Source organism: Achroia grisella, unplaced genomic scaffold (assembly GCF_030625045.1).
Source record: "Achroia grisella isolate CSIRO2021 unplaced genomic scaffold, CSIRO_AGI_Agris_v1 utg5633, whole genome shotgun sequence".
NCBI classification, from domain to species: domain Eukaryota; kingdom Metazoa; phylum Arthropoda; class Insecta; order Lepidoptera; family Pyralidae; genus Achroia; species Achroia grisella.
In genome coordinates, this window is record NW_026712943.1 from 605,464 (window position 1) to 630,232 (window position 24,769).

Consider the following 24,769-nt stretch of genomic DNA (forward strand, 5'->3'; position numbering starts at 1 on the left):
GATCAAATGTTGACTGTTTGTTCTCCGTTTCCAAGAATTCTAGCACATTTTGTGCGGGTTTATCTCATTTGTTTGTTGACACTTCGATATAAGGTCAAACCTACACTTGCACTGATAATAATGTGTATTATAAATTAATCTTTATCAAATTGTTGTCTAAAAACAATTAGGTATTGAGCGTATCGTGGTCAGAAGGTTAACAAAAGAAGGTAACTATCCGATGCCCAATTATACATAACTAACCGTCCGACCCGGCTTCACGTGGCAACTGTAGAGATATCCATTTTTTTAAATAAAGCATTGGTCACGTTACTTTATGATAATGTTAATAGGTGAAATAATTTATTTTATCTTTTATATATTATATATGTATATCGTACCTCACACAAAATAATTTTAAGTATTTGGATAAAATCTTGTATTGAGAAAAGGTATAATATAATATAATAGAATAATTTTAAACTGATTTTTGATGCAATTTTTAAGTTTATTCCTTAGAATTTATCGCAGCATTTTTATTTACAGTGCGAAAATATATTTTTTTCCTATCGGTAACTCAGTAAAATATTTTCAATGCAAATTTATTAAACCGATAAAATACTAAATTTTGCATCGAAAGTTTGCACTATTAATATTTGCACCTATTAATAAATATGAAGAAATTTCACCGTTACAAATATCATTATAGATTTTTTTATACATAATATTACAAACAGATACTTAAATTTCATTTATATGTATAGATTATAATCATTATACTCGCCATGAATATGGTCGTTGGTCAATGTTAAACCACAATTTACGATGAAATATTTGTTAACATCAATGTTATCGTAATAAACAAATGCTATAGAGGTATTTTTAAAAAGAACTTTAAGTTTTTATATATACTCGGGCTATTTGTGAACACGCTTTAATTTCTAACTCTCAGTTCCCTATACAATAGCAGACAACTAAATTGCTCGCCCCTGTTTGTTATTGGTAAATAGTAACTGTTATGACCAAAACCAATATCTTGCAACCTATGTAAGAGATTAGTTTTTGCCATATGCCATGCCGGTTTTCGTTAAGTATAACGTAAGATATTTTGTTTCATACATAGGAATAAAGACTTCTTATTTATAACTAGCTGTACACGCGACTACGTCCGCAAAAAATTTAAATTTTTCTAAAGAAAATTTTTTTTTTTAATTAAGGTAGCCTACGTTACTCCTTATTATATCAGCTATCTACCAAAAAAAGTTCCGTCAAAATTGGTCAAACTATATAAGATTAGCCGGAACAAACAGACAGACAGACAAAAATTGTAAAAAATGTTATTTTGGTGTATGTACCGTATTTATATACTATACATATGCATGTAGTAAAAAACGGTTATTTGTATATTACAAATAGACACTCCAATTTTATATATATGTATAGACTAGCTGTTACATGCAACTTCGTTCATTCTTTATAGAATGCAGAAGTAAACTGTTGCGAAAAATTCCAGTGTCCAGACTTTTTAGTTTGTAAGGCGAAGTCAGTCAGTCAGCACAATCTTTATAATTGCAGGCTATATTTTAAATTTATTCTCGTCATATCCAAGGTTCAAGGCAGTTGGACGAAAATAACTAAATATACAGAAACTTGAACGACCTTTATGAATACTATTTAATAACTACCTACAAGCGAAATCCGGTAATTTCGTCCTCGGTGAAAATAAATTTATTTATTCGTATAACTTTAACACATTTATTAAGTCTCTATAAGAAATCCTAACTCATAAAAAAAATACTTGAGGGAGTTGGTTATACTTTCATGTTTTCATATATAATAAAAATTTAACTGATCACTAAAAAGTATATATGAGAACATATATTATCTACATCTAATATATATCGAAGGACTCCATCAACGGAATATTAGCTAAAAAATTTGTTCGAATTTCTGACTGTTTATCTGTACGTTTGTGCGCACTACTCTCAAAAATGCCTTAATGCCTTATTAAGACGTTTCTAAAAAATCAAACATTTTTTAAGCAAAGAACAGGTTCTAATGACACAATTAATTTTCAGATGAAGTGTTCGCAATCACCAGTATATAGACGTAGATAAATAAGCTTTATTCACATAAACTTAATAAAAACCACTCTAAATCAAATTGAAAAGAAAACATGACGACCTTGGTGGTATAGCGGTCCAGCACACCGCTTTATGTCCAATGGTCGCGGGTTAGATTCCTCGCACGGCACAAACATTTCTATTCACGACATTCATTTGTTTGTATCGGTCTGGGTATTTTCTATGTATAATATGTATGTATTTACGAAAAAAAAATATCTATATCTTTGTATCAGTTATCTAGTACCCATAACACAAGCTTTAGCTAGCTTAACTTTTGACTAGATGGCGCGGTGTGAATTGTCAAAAAAAAAAGAAAATTCATGCTAAGCCATTTTTTCTGTATTCAACCTCCCATTCTATATGCAGATACGGCTAAAGAGTGTGGGATAAAACTCGCCTGTTGGTATGGATATTAGGTTATATGAATATTAACTACCAACTTTTGTCCTTACTAATATTATAAATATAAGTAACTTTGTCTGTCTGTCTGTCTCGCTTTCACGCCAAAACTACTGAACCGATATAAATGAAATTTGGTACATTGATAGTTTAGATCTTGAGAAAAGACATAGGCTACTTCTTGAAGTGAAAAAAGGGTTGTAAGGGCTTGAAAGAGGAGATGAAAGATTGTATGGAAGTATCGTCGTTTTTAGAAACTTGAAAATTATTTTTAGAGATGTTGATTAAATATAAGTAAATATGACATACAAAGTTTTTAAAATTATACTCTTAAATAAAATAGGGGTTGAAAATTTGTATGAAAATTCGTCATTTTGTAGCTACAATGATGAAACTTTTATCTTTAGTTTTTTTTAGTTAGATTATGAAATATTTAATGGCTAAGGTCACTATTTCTCGCGGACGAAGTCGCGGGCATAGCTAGTCTACAATGTATACAATTATTAATATTAATTATTATTTAATTTTTATACCAGTTTATCACCTAACGTATGAGCCTATTATCAGCTTTACGTAGGCTACGACGATATAACTGACGCTGATTTAATCATATATCAGTCTATAAATAAAATTAAAAACTGAATACCATATCTAATTATATTTGTATAGCATAATTGATTGATTGTCTATAATTGATGCAACGGGATGAATATGAAAGTTTATATAGACATGATGAAAATCTGCAGATTTATTCCGGAAAGTGATCTGAATATCAGATTAGATTCAATCCATTTTTTTCTGTTCTTTTAACAGGTTGACTGCCATGGCAGTTTTACAGAAATCTGGCCTAAATAAGAATTTTATTAAATCACAATCTACTGCTTAGTTATCATGAAATAACATGTGTATTTTTTAGAAAAATTCCACAAACAATGATATATTATTTTGTTTCTTAAATCTTAATTATATTTTGTTCGTTTTTTAGTATAAATAATAATACAGCTGTTTAACTATTGTTATTATTATTTTCTCTGTTTGTGGATTATTTGTGTATAATCTTTAAACAATAATATTTTGCACGCCATTACTACGGCAAAACAAATGAGCTTATGCTTTAAATGTCATCTTGTTTCTTTGCTTGCCTGTTTGCTTCTGTATTTTTGAGCAAATAAATTATTATGATAAATGTTCTGATCATGCAAGCCAATGTTATTTAATTTCTTGTTCTTTTCCCAGAAGCCATAACTGCATAACAATAGCAAGTAAAGATAACTCGTAATGCAAACTCAACGAGACAAAAACTAAATATAATAAATAGTTGGCTGTATCGATGTCGTTCATTGACCACAAGATATGTAATTAATACGCTGTATTGTACAAATCAAGAGCAAAAAGGTGTTAGATTACGAAATTCAATGTCATTCGATTGGATTCGTTCCAGCGTAAATCGACTGATTGACTCGTCGAATAGTAGACACGGTTAGTAGCAAAATTCATTAGTGACAATAAAACTGCAAACAGTTTGTTCAAAGAATTGGAAACGAAAAATAAGAAATGCGAATTTTATTACTGTGAATAAATAAATTTCATATAATATAATCCATTTCATATAATATGGTTATTTAAATTATGATTTCAGAGCATTAGAATAGAATAGAATAGAAAATCATTTATTCAAATAAACTTAATTTAAACATTTTGAATAGTCATAACAATTTATTTTTTATCTACCACTCGTTCGGAAAGCTGTCTCACCACAAGAAGAGCGAACAAGAAACTTGTGTGTTGCTCTTTTAAATAATCCTTGTAAGTTTACATTTACAAGTCGAAACGTGTGAATACAAAACATTGCTCAGAGAACTCGCCATTTTAGGCTATCTGAGCTAACTTTCTTTTTCAAACTGCTTTCTTGATATATGATAGCGTAGCGGCTTTTGTATTGATTTTTTTTAAATAGAAATAGATACACACATACACACATTTCGACTTGTAAATGTAAACTTACACGGATTATTTAAAAGAGCAACACATCAGTTTCTTGTTCGTTCTTTGTTGTGATGAGAAAGATTTCAGAACGAGCGGTAGATAAAAAAAAATGTTATGACTATTCATGTACGTAAGTACTTAAATTAAATTTATTTGAATAAATGATTTCTATTCTATTCTTCATACTCATGCTATATACTCCACTGGGGGCACACGACTCAACATATAGTGACATCGCAAACTGGAATATCCCAATATGACTAATAAAGAAAAATATGTTTTTGCATGCCAGTAGCATGATATACCGTGGTACCGTAAATAAAGCACACCTATCACGTTGATGATGATGTCATTAACTGTGATAGAGAAGAAACGAGCAGACAGACGAATAAAAAAATCATTTAACATAAGTGTAAAGAAAAAGAATAAAACATTGCAGTTGGAGCCATTTTTTCTGTATTCAATCATCCATTATGGGCTAAGAAGAATGGCGAAGAAAACCTGTTTTTTAAACAAATGTAGGCATAATTATTTGTGATGTTGCAGATAACATTTACAGCTAATCAACATCCTAAACGTATTCTGATATGGTTAAGGAGAATGGCCAAGAAACTCGGCTATTACTCTTTTAAACAAATGTAGGCATAATTTTAATTATTTATGATATTATGTGAATATAAACTACGTACTTTTATCTATAAAATGTATAATTATTAATAATATAAATAATTATTACTTAAGTTTTATGCTGGTTTATCAACAAGTGTAGGTAGATACATTCGCGTCATGTAACTTACGATGCTATATAAACTGATTGATGCTATATAAAGTATACGTTCCGTGATAATGATGTGGTTTAAATGTGAAAGAATAAGAAATGCAATGTAAGTTTGTTCGACTTACATTTCATTTATAATTCCAGTTATAATATATACCTTACTAATATTGTAAATGCGAAATTACTTCGTCTGTCTGTCGCGCTTTCCAACTGAAATCACCGGAGCAATTTAAATGAAACTTGGTACACAGCTAGTATACACCCAGAGAAAGGATATACTACTACTTTTTAATATCAAAAAAGGGTTGTAAGGGGTTGGAAGGGGATATAAAAGTTATAAGGCAGTATACTGCCTTATAATTGTTACTTTTGAAACTAGAAGACTTATTTTTTAGGCTGTCAATTAAATATAAATAAATATGAAATTTAGACTTGTTAAAATTTTCCCCATTTATATGAGTAAAATAAAATAGGATATAAAAGTTTTGGAAGTGTTATTATCCATAAGGTTCTTCATTTTTGAAGCTAGAACGAAAAAACTTTTTTTTTTTAGTTATTCCAGCGGATGAAATCGCGGGACAACTACAAATATTAAATATCGTTTATGTGTGTATTTAAGCCTAAATTAGTTGTTAAATGTTTACATTTTTATTAAAAATATTTAATATTTTCTTACGAAACGTTTATATATGCCGCTTTTATATTTACATTAGTAGATGTATATCAACAAATACATTTTCCTCTTTTGGAGAAGGCCTTTGTTTATGTCAAGAACACGTCACACCTTCAGGCAATGCCGACATATTTTGTTTGTACTGAGTGGCCACTTGGCCAGGGCAGCCAACGTTCAAACATTTTCTCGTACAAAGGAGCTCAAAAATCTTTACACATTTTCAACCCCAACCATGTATCTACCAAGACATAAACTTGGACACGTCTGTCTCGCCATTATTGGGCTTTAAATATGGCGGAGTTATGGCTGACTCATCCGTCATACTCGTGAACGAGTGCTGCTGGTTTGCTATAATAACTACAACTGATTTATCTTTTTTATTTTTTCTTAAATATTACGTTTCGTACAGTTTATAAGTACTTTGCACATGACTTTAATTAAAATAAAATGTCTAGTGCGAAGAAGATATACGTGATTTCCCTGATGTTTTAGACTATCCGATTGGCCGTATGCTTGTTTGCCACCATGGTGGTATTAGTGTAAAAGAACATGAATACAGATACGTTTGGCAGCCCTTGTTTTAAGTACGTTTATTCTCTTACGGACTAAAATGGACTCGTCCTGTTTACGAGACACGTAATTTGCAGACAGTCGGACGGTAATTAACACAGTATTATGTAATAACTTGCAACCTACTTCACTTCATACGGCACCAATTATTATAAGGGCCTTTTTTTTTTAAAGTAAAATCTTTACTTTTCTTGATATTTTTTTTACGTAATTACAATAACAAACAAACTGACGGCCACCAAATGGTAAACAGCACTCGATCATCACGTTATCATATGTTATCCGTGATACTTTGCCATTCCGGACAACTAAAAAACCATGCATCCGTATACTTTGCTTTTTTAAATTAAAAAACCGAACCAAATTTGTAAAATGTGTAAATGTAAAGATAACAATTACAAAAATCCATTTTTTGCGTTTGGTAATATTAATTTGCATATGAATACAATATATGCGAGTCTTCATAAATATATACAAAACAAAAAACAATATGACCAGTACGATCATTTTCTTGATTTACTTGATATAAAGAAACTACAAGTTTTTTGAATCGTTTAATGTTCACAACGTTTTTTCCAGAGCGATTTTGACAATGACGCAGAAAACAATGACAACACTTTTAGTGTTGCCAACCTTGTCTCCATTTTAGGCGTGAACATCCTCCGGCCATTGAAAGAGTTAACTTTCAATTTCTTCAGTGTCTTCCACAGGTAATTTTACAATGTAACGAACGGCTCGCCGTATCGTTCCTCTCGCAGTGTAGATATCCACCACTCGACAAATGTTATCTGCACCATGATGCAGCTTCGTTACACGACCCAGCCGCCAGCTCTGGGGTGGTATGTTTTCATTTCTTAACAGCACCATATCTCCTACTTTAGGATCTCCGGTTCCTGATTTCCACCTTGTTCTCTGCTGCAACTCAGCAACAAATTCTTTGCTCCAGCGTTCCCAAAAATGCAATCGCAGTTTCTCTATCATGTAGAACTTGGAATTAGCTTCTTCTGCAGCAGCATGAGGCAGGGACGCCAGTGGTCGACCGATAAGAAAGTGCCCCGGGGTTAAAGGATTTAGGTCCAACGGGTCGGAAGATAAAGGAGAAAGAGGTCGAGAATTAAGAATAGCTTCTATTTGGGTGAATAGAGTGGACAATTCTTCAAAGGTTAGGGAAATATTACCTGCAACTCTCTTTAAATGATATTTGGCTGCCTTTACGCCCGCCTCCCAGACGCCTCCAAAGTGTGGAGAATAGGCTGGACTAAATTTAAAAGAAATTCCTTCAGAGTTAGCAAAATCTATTACCGAATCACGACTGGAGCGTATAATCTTACCTAGTTCATTGTTTGCCCCCACGAAGTTGGTGCCATTGTCGCAATAAATTGTTTGAGGTTTACCTCTACGCGCAACGAATCTACGTAAACATAGGATAAATGCTTGAGAACTTAGATCGCCTACCACCTCTAAATGAACTGCTCTAGTACTAAGGCAGACAAATAGGCAAAGATAACATTTTGTAATTCTATTCCCACGACCCTTTTTACTCGATATCATGAATGGTCCAGCAAAATCAGTACCGCTTGCATGAAACGGAAATGTGGCGTTAGTTCTAACTGATGGCAAGTTTCCCATTATTGGTCTTATATTAGGCTTACCATTGTACCGTGTGCACACAACGCACTTCTTTGTTATACTTCGGGCCAAGAGCCTACCATTTATTGGCCAATATTCTTCACGAAAGGATGCAAGAAGCTGCTGAGGTCCAGCATGGAATAAACGATTATGTTCGTACCGCATTAACAAAAGGGTAAGTCTATGTTTACTATCTAATATGATAGGATGTTTCTTATTGTAAACGAAGCTAGAGTTTTTAATCCGGCCGCCCACTCTTAATATACCTTCCGAATCAAAAAATGGGTTTAAAGATAAAAGTTTAGATTTATTTGATAATTTAGAATTTTTTCTTAAACATTCCAAATCATTATAAAAGGATTCTTGTTGACTTAATTTAATTAATATGGATCGCGCCTTATCTATTTCATCTTTTTGTAGATTATCATATAATTTATTACTTTTCCTACAGTTATTCACAAACCGCAATACAAATGCGTACACATGTAACAATCTAGTAAAGTTAGAATAATTCGCAAAATCAATACTGCATTCTACATTAAATTCTGTTTGCAAATGAACTTTTAATTCTGGCAGATCTACTGCCCAGTTATGTTGCTGTGGCCATGCTGAAGACCCCTCCTTCAAGAAGGAGGGTCCTTCCCACCACAAGGATTCGACCTGCAAACGCTGAGGTGTCACACCTCTAGAAGCTAGATCTGCAGGGTTGAGGTCACTCGACACATGCCTCCAACAATACCCTTGTGTGAGCATATTAATTTCTACAACACGATTTGCTACAAATGCGTGTAAACTCTTTGGTTGTGTTCTCACCCAACCAAGAACAACTGTTGAATCGGTCCATATAACCTTTCTTGTTATACTATGACCCCGTATAGACTGTACCACTTTATTTGATAAACGAGCACCAAGCAAAGCACCACACAGCTCCAAACGTGGTATAGTCATAGTTTTAAGAGGTGCTACTCTCGCCTTTGCACACAGAAGTCTCACTGTGACATTGTTCTGTGTGTCAGAGGAACGCAGATAGATACAGGCTCCATATGCTTCCTTAGAAGCGTCTACAAAACAGTGCAATTCAACTGAAACAGGAATATCACATAATATATATCTAGGGATTGTAATTTTAGATAAGTTATTTATATTATCCGCTATTTCAATCCAATTTTTTGCAATAGTTGTTGGTACTGGGTCGTCCCAGCCTAATTTTTCATTCCATAATTGTTGCAAGATCATTTTAGCTTTAATAATACATGCACATAATAGTCCTAAAGGGTCAAAAATTTTACATGTTAATGATATAATTATACGCTTTGTAATTTTTGTATTCATATCCAAATCTATACTGAAATGTAGATTATCAGTAGTTGGTGACCAACTTAGACCCAAAACTGTTGAATGTTTACTTAAATCTAGATTTTTTGCTGTGGTCTCCCTTTGAATTACTTCTGGACAATTTGTGCGTATTTTGTGTAAAGGAAAGCAAGCTGACGATAAAATTTTAGTTATTTCTTCATAAACTTCCTTTATTTCATGTTTAAATTGACATCCTGTATTTAAATCATCCATATATATATCATGTTCTAAAATATTTGAAATAACAGGATTAGGACATTCCCGAGCTAACTGGACTAAACATCTTGTGCTCAAGAAAGGTGCTGATGCAGTGCCATAGGTAACTGTGTTCAGCTGATATACCTTAAGAGATTGAGAACTGTCAGTTCTCCAAAGAATTAACTGCAAATGTCGCTGAGAAGGGTCAATTTCAACTTGTCTATACATTTTTTGAATATCCCCTGTAAGTACATATTTAAAACTTCTAAACCTTAACAATATTGAAAATAAATCATCTTGCACTACAGGACCTACATATTGTATGTCGTTTAGAGATTTGCCTGAACTTGTTTTAGCTGAGGCATCAAACACCACCCTAAACTTGGTTGTGTCACTACTTTCTTTCACTACCGCATGATGTGGTAAATAATATCCAAATTGAGGACGTGAAATTTCTTCTAAATGACCCAACTCACGATATTCTTCTATGAATTTAATATAACTTTGTTTTAGTTGAGGTTTTTTGCAAAATTTTTTCTCTAAACTAATGAAACGCTTTCTTGCCGAATAATAGGAATCACCTAATGCCTCCTCTGGAACCTCCCTAAAGGGTATTTTAACAGAAAAACGACCGTTTGCTAGTCGTTTCATATTATCTAAAAAATGCATATGACATAATTTGTCTTCCGGTGAAGTAATGTCATTAAAGTCAATTTCATCAACTTCCCAAAATTTTTTTAGGTTATCATGAATTTCTTGTGTGAAATGACATGTCACGTGGTTTGGGTTCTGCTCCCCTATACGGCCACTGACTAACCATCCAAAATGTGATAGTTGTAAGATTGGTTGTGATTTACCCAGTAAAATACGCTTGGACCCTACAATAGTCCAAAAAACATCAGCCCCTAAGAGAATACTAATTTCAGAGGGATGATGAAATTCTGGATCCGCAAGCTTGATATTTTTGGGTAGATTCAATTCCTGCAGATTCACAGGTTCACTTGGTAACATTCCTGTAATTTGCGGAACAACTAAACAATTGATTTCCATATGAAAGTTATTTATACGTGATTTTATATTTAAATTACAACGTTCAGATATATTAAAATTAAAATTATTTATACCCGAAATTCGTAATGGTTCAACAGTACGAATAGTAAGGTCTAACTTTCTTTTCAGATTTTCCGTGATAAAAGATGACTGGCTTCCTGTATCTAACAGCGCCCGCACAAGGTAAGTCTGTTGAGTACTTTCATTGACTACTTCTACCATAGCAGTACATAACAGAACCTGGTTCACAGAGACAGCGGATAATACCACCGGTGGCTGCTGTGATGTGGATGGTGTAGTGTCAGGTAAGTCTCCTACTACATTGTTATTATTGTTACTTTGTTTATTGACATGTAATAAACTGTTGTGTTTTTGTTTACAGTATCTACAGGAACCCTTAAGGTGACAACGAAAGACATTATGACCTTCACGCAAGCAATTGGAACATAGCTTCAATTTGGTTGCTTCCTTTATTCTATCCTGGACATTCATATTTTTAAACTTTGTGCATTCATATATGCGGTGACCCTGCTCACTACATAATAAACACAAATATTCACAAAGATTCTCAATGGAGGATACCAAAGAATTAAATTTATTAAATTGTTTATTATTATTACTAGAATCAAGGTTTTTATTCCCATTATTTTTCCATTTACTGTTTAAATTATTTTTGTTTGAATTTTCTTTTTCAGTTCTATTTGTATGAGATGTGACCACGGTTGTTTCTAAAATGTCTGCACGACTTCGTATAAAGGAATAAAATTCGTTTAAAGAGGGAATGTCTGGTAAATTATTCCTACATTCCTCCCATTTCATGTTAGTGACGGCATCTAATTTTGCTGTGACCATAAATATTATTAAAACATCCCACTGTTCTGTTGGTTGACCTAGAGTGTTAAGCGCTCGTAAGTTCTTAGAAACATTGTCAACTAAAGAACGTAAATCCCTATAAGATTCCTTATACAAGGGGTTAATGCTGAATAACGCTTTTAGATGATTATTAATGAGAATTTTCTTATTGTCATAACGATTACACAATAATTCCCATGCCACATGATAATTCTCCGAGGTAAATTCCAATGATCTTATTACTTCAATAGCACCACCCTCTAAGGAGGATCTTAAATAGTGGAATTTATTTATGTCTGGGATTGATGGATTAGAATGTATTAAAGATTTAAATATTTCTCTGTATTCTAGCCATTTTAAATACGAACCATTGTAATTTGGTAACTTTATAGTCGGTAATTTTATGGACTGAATGTCATAAGTTTGAGGAGCCTGACAACCGTTACCTTTACTACATAAATTATTTAATTTTTCTTTATCTTTTTCAGTTATATCTTCAATAATTGCCATAACTAAAAAAAATTTGCTTTCAATTGATTCTCTTAGCTCTAATTGTTCATCAACATTGGTCTCGTTGCAGTGACTTTCAATTAATGTCTGAGTTTCATCAAAATTTTTAAATAATTCTTGGCAGTTTTCTAACCGTTTATTTAATTCTTTTATGTTTATACTAGTCAGACTATTAATATCTAGTTTCTGCATATCCAATACATAATTATGTAATTTAGTTAATCTACCCTTTATATGATTCCTTTTCTTAATTAAATCACTCACAACAGAACTTAATTGGCACTTTTCTGATTGTGACATTTTTCAAATTATTTGAGAGAAATCAACAATGAATTAGGTAAAATATGTGCATCAAACCCAATGCTCCACTCGTAGTTAATGGTTCATTACAATAATCCACGCCACAAGTAAATGCTGACCACAACTTAGAAAGAATTGATCTTCATATGCTTATAATCGAAGGCAGGCGTAATATTAGCAGTTGATTTTTGCCTGGAAATATAAGGCGTTATCTTAAGCACAGGTGCAATACATGGGTTATTACAAACAGGTTGTTATAAGAAATAGGATTAGGAATATAAGTGAAATGGGACTGGAAAAGGTAGGATGGGCTTTACTTCCCTCGGATTGACCTCCTGACACGATGCTATTTATAGGTTAGGCTCCGTTGAGAAGTAGCTTCCTTATTTTCCAATCAGTAATGACACTTGTATATGTGTATTTGTTATTTTCACTTTGTCACGGTCGCCAAATGACCAGTACGATCATTTACTTGATTTACTTGATATAAAGAAACTACAAGTTTTTGAATCGTTTAATGTTCACAACGTTTTTTCCAGAGAGAGATTTTGACAATGACGCAGAAAACAATGACAACACTTTTAGTGTTGCCAACCTTGTCTCCATTTTAGGCGTGAACACAATATGTGTAAATATTATTATTAATGTAAAAAGGATCTTAACGTATGCATAATACAGTAGTGGTATATAGAACTAATAATATTCAAAATCATAATTCAAATATACTTAACAATCAATCAATAACCAATTGTACCACGAACACTGTTTTGGTTTCAGCGTAACTAAACTGTGCAGGTATTGTAGCCAGTTATATAAACTCCGATTATAATGGAAAACGGGAAATTTCACGCTTGCAATTACAATGCTTTGAAATGTTAAATCATATACATATTCACACTGTTTCACGAATGTTTTAAATTTCTCATAAATGTAAATCGTATGAATAATCAGTAAATATATATTTATAATAATGTATATGATAAACATATATAGTAATTATCCATACACTCAAATTCAAATTGTTATTCATGTAGGTACATTACAGACTTATGATATGATCAAATCTACCATCAGTTCGACATCCTCATTACATATATATACTAGCAGACTCGGCCACGCATTGCTGTGGCTAAGGTTAAATAATATTGCGACTATAAATTGAGATGTAAGCTATTCTATCTTTCAAATTTTGTTGGATCAAATTGCACACAATGTGCAAATCAAATTTGCAATCGTTTCAGAAGTTTTTTTAAACTTCTGTTTTAACGTTTTTACGTTTTTCTGTTTTAACGTTATGCGTATATCAATGCAGCTCTGCTCTTATTGGTCGTAGCGTGATGTTAAATACCCTATAGTCTTCTTCAATAAATGTGCTATCCAATACTATAATATTACTCGAAATCAGATCAATAGTAGCGGTGATTACCCGACCATACAATTCATAAACTTTAACATATATATATAATAGTTATAGATATATTTTCTACTTTTACGCATACAAAGATTATAATTGTAAGTGTGTATTTATTGCCTCTTCACGGAAATAAGATATACGTAAACGAGGATATTTAAAAAAATGCAAACAGCCAGCTATTGTTATAAATTCACCTGGTTATTGTGGGAAAAATATAATAAAAATAATAATTATTATATTTATTTTACTGCTCACAAGTAACCGTTACAAATAATGGTAAATAAATTATGTTTAAACTTTCAAGTTATTCCTTGTGACAGTCTGGAGTCTGAACTAGGTCGAGCTGTACTACACGTCTCCAAAATATAACAAGTTTTATTTTTTTCACCGTTCTCTCTGCCTATTCCGTAAGTAAACCGGCGTGAAAATATTGCCTCAAGATTATACTACATAACATAGAAGAGGCGTTAACTATCAATGTCGTGGTGAACGCAACACTTTATACACGATCCGTCCGTCCGGAGAATAGGCATATAAATTGATATTAAGCTAGTGGCCGCGACTTTGTCTATCCAGGAGTAGCTTAATTTCCACTCCAAAGTCTTATCTATGTTTATACCAAAATTCATCAAATTTGGTCTTACGATTTAGACGTGAAGGCCTAACAGACACACGTCAGAATAGCTCGCAGATGGCAGAATTTTTCCATGCTTACTCAAGTCAGTAAAAATTGTTCAAAATATGATATGTGTTCACGTATCTTTATATTTTGAACAATTCACACATCTTCATAAATTATATTGTGTCTGTTTTATTCTGCATATAAGTTATATTATTGTAAAGTTACATTAAAATCTTTTCAGTAGTTTTTGTATAAAAGAATAAAAAACATCCATACATACAAACTCACGCGTTTGTGATATTAGTTGGAATACACTTTAGTAGGCAAGAACGACTGACGAACTAACGCCCTTAGGGTCTGTAGGTATAAATCTAGATATGATATATTGTCACGTTTCTGTCTATACAAGCTCGTTCCACGACGTTGCCTGCAGGAACTCAGTTATAGTGATATTCATCTTTTGCAACTTGTCACTAGTGAGTAGTAATTAGTATGAGGTCGAAGTAAGTCGTGACGAATCCCCTAGGAATTAACCAAGATGGTTTTTAGGGAGAACCGACCTAAAGATACCTGGTATATAGAGACTATTAGTCGCAATTCCCTCTCCCTCTATCCAAATTATATTAAAACACATGATTGCTGTCTATACTTGAAGAGTATGTACAGTTCATAACTCAAACTGCCCTTTGACATATCAAATAAAAAATCATTTATTCATTTAGGACATTTTAGCCCATTATGAACGTCAAGTAGTTTTTTGTACTAATGCTTTTCACCTACCGTTCAGTTCAGTATATAGATACAATTCAGAAGAACTGGTTTTTTTTTTCGGACTACTGTAATGTTGGCTGCAGATGGTCTATATAGGGGATAGGGATCGAGTGCAGATGGCAATCCAAACCCGCGGAAGGACTTATGGAGCGGCTGAAGGCCAACTACTGCCTGACGGATACGACTTTAGCCTGAGGGCACCACTAGGGGTTAGAACCTCGGTCGTCGTAACATCGATCCCCGTTGAATTGGACGGGGCGATCCCCCGTCCAATTCAATCGGAGGGGAGAAGAACTGGTAAAAAACTCAAGTAATTTTTCTTAAACAGTCTGTTTATTTACATTATTTAAATCCCGTATATGAACAAGTATTGCCATGTACGTTTGTCATTTAAGTAATGGTTTAGTTTGAAATAGTCTTTGCGCAATAAACATGATTCAACAGATGTGTTGAGATTGTACAAATAAACTTATATAAATAACTGGAAATATGTAACTACCGAAAACTTTAAACATACGAAATTTATTCATCTAAATATGATCTTTGGGTATATCAAATATAATACAAATCAAAGAGTTTTGGGATAAACGTGTAGCTAACATCCTAACAAACTTGAGCATTCATTATACTAGCTGTTAGTCGCGATTTCATCTGCTATGTTCTTGTGATACGATATCATCCATCAATAGACGGCCGTCATATGATCTATGTATACGGTCCATATATGTATATCGAGACGACCTCTGTGGTCTAGCGGTTGAGCACGCCGTCTTACTTTCGATAGTCGCGGGTTTGACTCCTCGCACGGTACAAACATTTGTACTCATACATATGATTGTTTGTATCTGTCTGGATATAATATGCAAATATTTACCAAAAAAATATATCTAATTATGTATATGAGTTATCTAAAACCCAATACATAAGATTTGCTTACATTGGGACTAGATGGCGCTGTATGAATAATCCAGGAATATAATACAAATTTATTAATATCTGTTAATTTAATATACATACAGACAGACATTCGAATTTATATAATAATAGTAGGTATAACTCAGCATTTTTCATAGCCTGTATTTATTTATTGATACAACCACGGTACCAGTGTTCGAATGCAAACAAAACTTGTCATGCCCATTTTTTGTTTTATCTCGGCAAATATCTGCCACATCTCATACATTATTCATTGCATAGAGTTCTAAGAGTTGGGTAACCTGTGTTGGTTCAACAATGAGAAATACCTTTTTTTAAATACCTAGCGATGTCACTTCTGCCTGCAGCCTTGTTTAGTTCATAAACAAACGTGTTCAGAACAGCATTCCAAAACATAAACTACGCTAATTAATTAGTTCTCAAATTTCGCTCTTTAGTTTATTAGTTCGTATGATAATATATATATATATAATTGGTAAAAAAATATAAGAACACATAATTAAAGGAAATATTCACTAAATCATCATATAACTACCCGTTGGCGGCAACTATGCTTCTCGAAATTTAACTTCTTTTTATTATTCAAATAAAAAATATTGCTATATTTTCTTCACACAATCAATTAAAATGTATGAAAATTCAAAAATAAAATGTATGAATTTAATTTATTATTTCTAATTCATATAATAATTTAAAGAAGATTTCTAATAACCATTATTATTGCATAGTTGATAATCAACGTTTTACTATCCTTTTGTTCTGATATAAATAAAATAAATTGTAAATTCTAATTATTAAATTAAAATCTTAGCTGAACCACCCTACTCTGCTTTTCTCTGACTTGAGTCGAGAGCAAACGAACTAATTCGCAAGAGTACTGGGAACTAAATAGAGAGATACTAGTCGCTAACTGTTATGCGCAAGACCATCTGGCTGGTTTTAAATATAAAGTCATATTTACTTATTGTAAGAGGTTAGTACACAAAAACTTACGAATATTCAAAAGTTATATACAGAAGGAGCACAGAATACTAATATATATTTTTTAATTATGCATCAATAATACATTAAATTATAAAAAATTTCATACAGAACCATGTATTTGACACATACGCGTGTATGTGTAAAAATATTGTTTAATTTCAAAGCTTGATCAAAGTGGTCCAGAGTCTTATTTAATGCCAAATTAATAAGGGTCGAATTTCGACCACTGAGCGACCTGATTAATATTATAAACGCGAAAGTTTGTGTAAGTATGGATGTTTGTTATTCTTTCGCTCAAAAACGAATTGATTTTAATTACAATTTACAATAATAACTTTACAATAATATATAGGCTATAAATTTCACGCGGCTGAAATCGCAGGCACGACTAGTATGTACATTAATAAAGATAACAACATAATCAAAGATACTAACAGAAAACATAGAATAGACAAAGAATGTTGGCAAAATATGTGAAAAGAAAATCGGATCAAGAAATAAATTATATCTACTAACTACTATGCAGCAGGCCCTACACCGAGGCATAGCTGCGTACATTACATGGACCCATATCAACATTATGTCATGAACTCATGAATAAAGCTACAACGCCGATTTTCAGTGGGACCTGAATATGAAACAATTCTCGGACTGTTGTTTTAATTTTTTTTACGTCCGTTTACAATTGTATACATTCTATAAACGAGATGTTTTCCATGATTTGACTGATGATAATGACTTTACACCCACCACAAGGGTTGTCAGACAGATCCAGATATAGTTAGGCCTTTTTATTGCATTTCCGATCAAAATGAACGGTGCCCGGAAACCGGTTAAGTGATTTTGAACAAATTTTATATGAATACACTACTGTGTATTACGACCTACTGGTCTGAGAATAGGTTGTAATCTATATTTTAAAATCCTAAGGTTGGCCCACACAAGTATTGTGTTTTTTAAACGGAAATTTATATATAAACTGGTTTACCAAGTCACGTGGTTAAAATGTAAAAGTACCCTAATATTTTTATGTTGTGGGGAAGTTCTGTATCTTACAATGGTACATTAATAGATTGTTTTCCATTAATATAATACGTAGTAGGTATGTTTAGAAACTGAATGTTATAAACAGGATGCTTTTCTTTTGTTTTTTTTTTATTATGAACTGTCTCATTCGCAGGGAAGGCCGGAAAGGGCAGATAATGGCAGAAATAACCTTCCCCGAGGCACTAAGCCGAAATATGAAAATAATTTTATAACTTCTTATCAGCAATAGTCGATGACGAGAGGTTTTAGATTTACCGAAAAAGGTCGAATGATTATTTTCATATTCGATTATGTTTTATGGTGATCATTTTATTTCGGTATCCTTTCTGGTTAAAATTACTTCAGTAGTATTTTTCTTTAGAGTAGTTAAGATGTCTCTACGTATAAATAAAATTGCAGTGTCTGTTTGTAATATTGAAATAACCGTTTTTTACAACATGCATATGAATATAAATACGGTACATACACCAAAATAACATTTTTACAGTTTTTGTCTGTCTGTTTGTTCCGGCTAATCTATGCAATGGCTGGACCGATTCTGATGGCACTTTTATTGGCAGGTAGCTGTAATATCGCCTATATTTTAGAAAAATAATCTTAAATTCCATGCGGACGAAGTGGCGGGCACAGCTAGTGTAAATATAAAATATGTAAGTAGGCAATTAATTTAGAATCCAAAACAGAGCTAACATTCTCTGTTATGATCCTAAGCTCCTAAGAAATTAAAAGAAAAAAAACTAATAATACTAACCTCCGTCCGAGATTTTGTCCGCGTGATCATTACTGACTGCGATAAGAAGCCTAGCCTATGTATTATTCTATTCTAAATGTTCTATAAATCATACTAGTTATGTACGCGACTTTGTCCGCGTAGAATAATGACATTGCCGTCTTCAGTGCCGTGATCACACAGACAATATTATTGTATTAGTTTTTAAATATTATATTATATGTATGTTAGTCTATAAGGTATTTATAATATGGGCCTAGTTGCCTGAAATAAATGAATAAATAAAATTAAATATTTAATAATCTAATCCAAAGAAATAAAAGAAAAAATGTTCATTGTTCTAACTTCAAAAATAACGAATTTCCATACAAAATTTGATCCTCTTTGCATGTCGAATTAACAGAAGTTAACAGCCTAAAAAACAAGTTTCACGTTTTAAAAATGTAGATTATTTCATACAACCTTTCATCTCCCCTTTCATCCCCTTACAAACTTTTCACATTAAAAAGTAGCCTATGTCCTTTCTCAGGGTTTAGACTATATGTGTAGCAGACAATCTCACTTTCTCTCTGTAACGAATATTACTTAGAATTACGTAGTAATATCTTATTAGAACTAACGAATTTTTTTTTACCAAATACCCTCCGATTAAATAAAAAGTTGTAGTTAAACGTATCACTAAACTAATCTGGTGCCCATCATTTACCTACAATACTATCTTTTCGTCAAAGTTTCTTAAGATTTGTTCAGCCACCAAACAAGACACTTCGTATTTCTCTTACTAAGATTGTAAACGCGAAAGTTTGCGAGTATGTATGAATAGATAAATGTTTGTCACTGTTTCACAGAAAGACTAGCTATAATTTAAAATGATATTATATAAATTGAACGAAATATAAATCGTAAGTAAGTGTGATGCATAGGAATTTTCGCGGGTCAGCTAATATTTATTATAAGAGATTTAACTAACAATGAATTAGTTTTTCAAATAAAACTCTGAAATTTTAACTACCCACATATCTAATACAATTAGATAATTGCCTTAAATGTTTATTAATTCGTTTATTTAACGAGCTTAATAATATCTAATATAATTCTCCTATTTAATGAAATACAGCTATCGATAAAAAATCTAATTTTTATTATCATAAATTTCGGTAAAACCAAATTGAATAAAGCAAAAAAAAACTTAAGTGGCTTTGTGTAAAGTGAACTTAAATTGCTTTAAGATTTTACACGCAAGCAATAAAATACCGTAAATAAAACAAGAACCGGTTAATTTCGGACGAATCGGAAACGCAAGCCTTGGAGCAGATCGCTCAGCATATAATAAAAATGTACTCACATTCTCTAACATAACTCTTGCTGTCGTAATAACAGACGACTTTCGCTGCAGATGGTGGGTTGTTTGCGAAGCTAACAGCAAGCAGGCCGGCGAAGGCCAGCAGGAACTTCATGGTGACGAGCTGGTTCTCAATTTGTGGAAGGTGCTGCTCTAGACGAAGCGTGTGTGTCGAATGAATCTTGAGCTAGCGTTGCTAACGAGATTGCCTGCAGTAGTGGTGGGGTCAAAGAATAGTGATGACCACATTGAACAACGCATTGATTTGTCATTTACCTTCTAGTTTGAATGCGATATCTGTATTATAATATATTTTATTCTAGATGCTTCCATCATGTTACGCGTTTTATCGTTACAGCTAGTGAATACTAATTTTAAATGCATAAACGAGCATTGTAGTTAAATTTTTGTGGTATTTGGATAAATTCAATTGGTAGCCTGCTATAGAATTACGGTTTGTGTAATTAATATTAATTATTTTAGAATTTTATTTTGGTAGTAAAATATTTCTATTATCTAGAACTCTGATTTTATTTTCATCTATTTATCATACACATTTTGGATTACCATTCCATCATGATATGCAATAATACGGCCTCGGTGGTCTAGTGGTTTAGGACACCACCTTGATTCCAAAGGTCGCAGGTTCGATTCCTCACAAGGTACAAATATTTGCAACCATAAGTATGATGTTATCATACTGTTTACAGAAAAAGTATTCTCTATGTATTTATATTAATCGTCTATTATCCATAACAACAGCTTTGCTTAGCTTGGAACCAGATGACACTGTATGAAATGCCCTTGCTTAAAACATAAACATTAAAAAAAATACATACATAAATCATCATAATTTTTGGTCAATCATTTTTATTTAAAAAATGATACTTAAAAAACCATGTAAACATGCCAAATTAAAATCAGATTAATTTCATCAGAAAATTGCCTTGTAATCCTTTTTTACTAACAATTAACTCAAACTGAATGTTCATAGGTAAAAAACGTTAGCAGGCGTGAAAATAAATATCTGTAATCTATGACCATTCTTAAAGCAACGATGATGTCATTTATAAGGAGAAGTGGTACATAAATGATTGTATGATACAGCAACCCCAATAACAATTTACAAACAAAATTTATTATTAATTTGTTATTCTACATTTGAAAGGGGAACCTGTTTATTTTGTATTAATTTTAAATTAAGAATAATTGAAATCAATATGTAATATACACAAAATAATATAAGATACACAAAATGTATATATTAATTTGTTTATATAGGATACGTATCGCTTAACTGTTTGTTTTATGCCTACCTACCTGCCTAAAGGTATAAACGGCGTACCTAATTGTGAAATCGTCTTTATATTGTTGAATATATATTTTTTTTCTATATATACATATCATTAAGTCACGTCTCTTACGGACTAAACCAGTGGAAACTTGAAGCACCACTCAAAAAACATCATTGGTCTAATTTTCATATTTCATCTCATGTATAACACCGTTATTAGAGTTTGTTGACTGTTCCTTCGGACACCATATCTAAATATTGACTTTTACTTATCTCTATCTTATATATAAAATTCTCGTGTCACAGTTTTCGTTCCCATACTCCTTCGAAACGGCTTGACCGATTCTCATGAAATTTTGTGAGCGTATTGAGTAGGTCTGAGTATCGGCCAACATCTATTTTTCATCTCCCTAAATGTTAGGGGTAGTCCACCCCTTTTTTTTTTATTTTTTAGCCAAAATTATTAGTTTCTATTTTTTTATGATACAACATACAAAAATATATACAATCCTAAATTTTCACCCTTCTATCATCAACCCCTATTTTTTTATAGCGTTATTAATTTATATGGCAAAACAACGTTTGCCGGGACAGCTAGTAACAAATAAACGCGAAAGTTTGTGAATATGGATGTCTGTTACTTTTTCAAGCAAAAACTACTGAAGTGCCTTAAACGTTGTTCAGCCATTACAAAAACTTAATGAAAAGGTAACAAACATACAGACACGAAACAAGATAATTTGTATTTATCCAACTAATATTATAAAGCGAAAGTTTTTGAGTATGCATAGATGTTTATTCTTTCGTGCAAAAACTATTGAACTGGTTTTGAAGGAGTATCTATATCTATGGTTATAAGAAAAAGTAACTCTCTCTTGTCTATGTATCCGATCTATGTCATGGATACAATTAATATTAGGTAAATAAAAAGGTTAGGCTATTATTGAGAGGCCTAATATTCTAACAGGGATATTTCTCTTATTTACATAATACATCCCTAACGATTGAGTGCGAGCAAAATAAATGAACGATTACAAAACATAGATACAGATAAATCTATTTCTTTGAATAATAATGTCAGGGGTCTAGAGGTTACGTTTTATGATACATTCAATTTCAAAATACAGCCATGAAATATACTTATGTTTGAGGTTAAATAAACAATTCTAATGAAATGATTATCTACGATTTGGGAATTAGCTGGTAGAAAATGTTATCTATATGTTTCTGTGTATTTGTTTGTGATGTAGTGGACTCAGTGTTGTTGCTATGTTGGTCACTTACTACTAATTTCAAACGATTTATTTTTAATCATGCACGTTATTAGATAAACTTATAATTAGATAGGTATTTATTTATATGTATACTAACTGACCATATAAATTGAAATCGCTAAAATATAGGGCTTGTTGGTATAAGGCTGAAAGTGTAGGATTATAACCTATACCTATATATTATATTAATGCCACATTACACAATTTATTTTTTTCTAAAAATAAAAAAAAATGTTAGGGATGAACAACCTTTTACACTTCGGGGTATGAAAAATATATGCCCAGTGGTTCCCAAATACTTTTTGCTGCGTACCACTTCAAAAAAGACCTCAAACCTTGCGCATCCCTTATTCTAGCAGTCACACTAATATTACGAATGCAAAAGTTTGTGAGTGTGTTTGTTTGTTTTACTGATAGCCGCACGTCCGCACGTCCGCCCCTGGGGGTACACGTACCACTAATTGGGAAACACCGTAGTAGCCGATTCTCTAAAATATAAAAAAGTCAAGCCATTTGGGAAGAGTATGGTAACTAAAATTGTGACACGAGAATTTTATATATAAGAAGATATATTTTATATACAAATTAGATATATCTATGCTAATATTTTAAAGAGTTAGCGTTTGTGAGCTTATAGGAGTTATCTCTGGATCTACTAAACCGATTTTAACATTGGAATCTGGAATTGCCCTTCTGAAAGACTAGGAAGACTATTGTCAAGAATTTCCGTAACTTACGCGATATGGGTGGTTTTTGTGTTTCTCAGACGTTAGATTATATTATCAAAGTGTTAATGGATCCCTAACATTTATGAACATACTCTATAGCATATTCATCTGGTATAATGTAGGATTAGGTAGAAAAAATCTTCGAATCGATAATTTCGAAGTCTATTCAATGCAAACAAACGTTCAAATCTTTCTTCTTTATAATAAAAGTAATAATAATCTCAGGACAATTCACACAGCGCCATCTAGACTCAAGTTAAGCTAGATAAAGCTTGTGTTATGGGCACTAGATAACTGATACAAATACATTTTTTTCTTTCGTATATACACATATTATATATAGAAAACTTCGATACCGATACAAACAATCGTACTCATGAATACAAATGTTTGAGCCGTGCTAGGAATCGAACCCGATCATCAGGAGTACGGTGGTATGCTAAACCGCTAGACCACCGAGGTCTTTATATTAGTGAAGACACAATGTGAGTTCTCTAAATATAGAATAGACGCAATAGTAAGTGAGAAATGGTTAACCCTACTTACTATTATTGTCAATGTCAATTTAGAAGTACCTATAGACGAGGCAGACGTACCTACATATGTATCTGCGGATCTTATATACTTACCGAACAGGAAAATAGTGTATTCAATCCGTGATTCACTTTGTCTGCGCGGGATGTCCCTTATTAAATAGAATAAGTGGTATAAATTTGTTATGAGAACTTTGTTTGCAGTTGTATTAGGTACAAAGACAAGCACTGCTGTTTTGAAATTATTCCAGGTATGTCAACCATATGGTGGAATGTAGGGGGTTATCCAAACCTGCAAGACAAACCCATAAGGCGGATAGGGTTTTGGTTTTAGGTCACTGCTAGGCTTGCTAACCTGATCTCAGCTGTAGCAAGAATAATGTGAATTAATAAACCCATTGCTAGCAATATACCTTGTCAGAGCTGACCTTCTATTCATCTTATATCATGCTGGAAACCATCGTGATAAATTCCTGGAGAATTTGTCACGATGGGCTAACTGGCCTGATCTCACATTCATCTTTATCATCCTCCACTGGTACCCGTCAGCGTAAACCGTCACTGATGAAGGATTCCTTTTTTTTTTTTGTGAATAATAGTGGAATGGTGCACTCGCCTGCGCTAACGGTTTACGCTGGCGGGGCACCAGTGGAGGATGATAAAGATGAATGTGAGATCAGGCCAGTTA

At 32.6% G+C, this 24,769-nt stretch overlaps 1 protein-coding gene across 1 annotated transcript in view; it reads right to left on the reverse strand.

Annotated features, from left to right (window-relative positions):
• LOC131848585 (chitinase-like protein EN03) overlaps nt 1-20,450 on the reverse strand; it is a 35,919-nt gene extending 15,469 nt beyond the window's left edge. Inside the window, exon 1 of the mRNA XM_059198502.1 lies at nt 20,256-20,450. Within this exon, the coding sequence (XP_059054485.1) occupies nt 20,256-20,367 (112 nt within the window). The 5' untranslated portion in view covers nt 20,368-20,450. The remainder of the gene's footprint in view (nt 1-20,255) is intronic.
• Between the last annotated feature and the right edge of the window lie 4,319 nt (nt 20,451-24,769).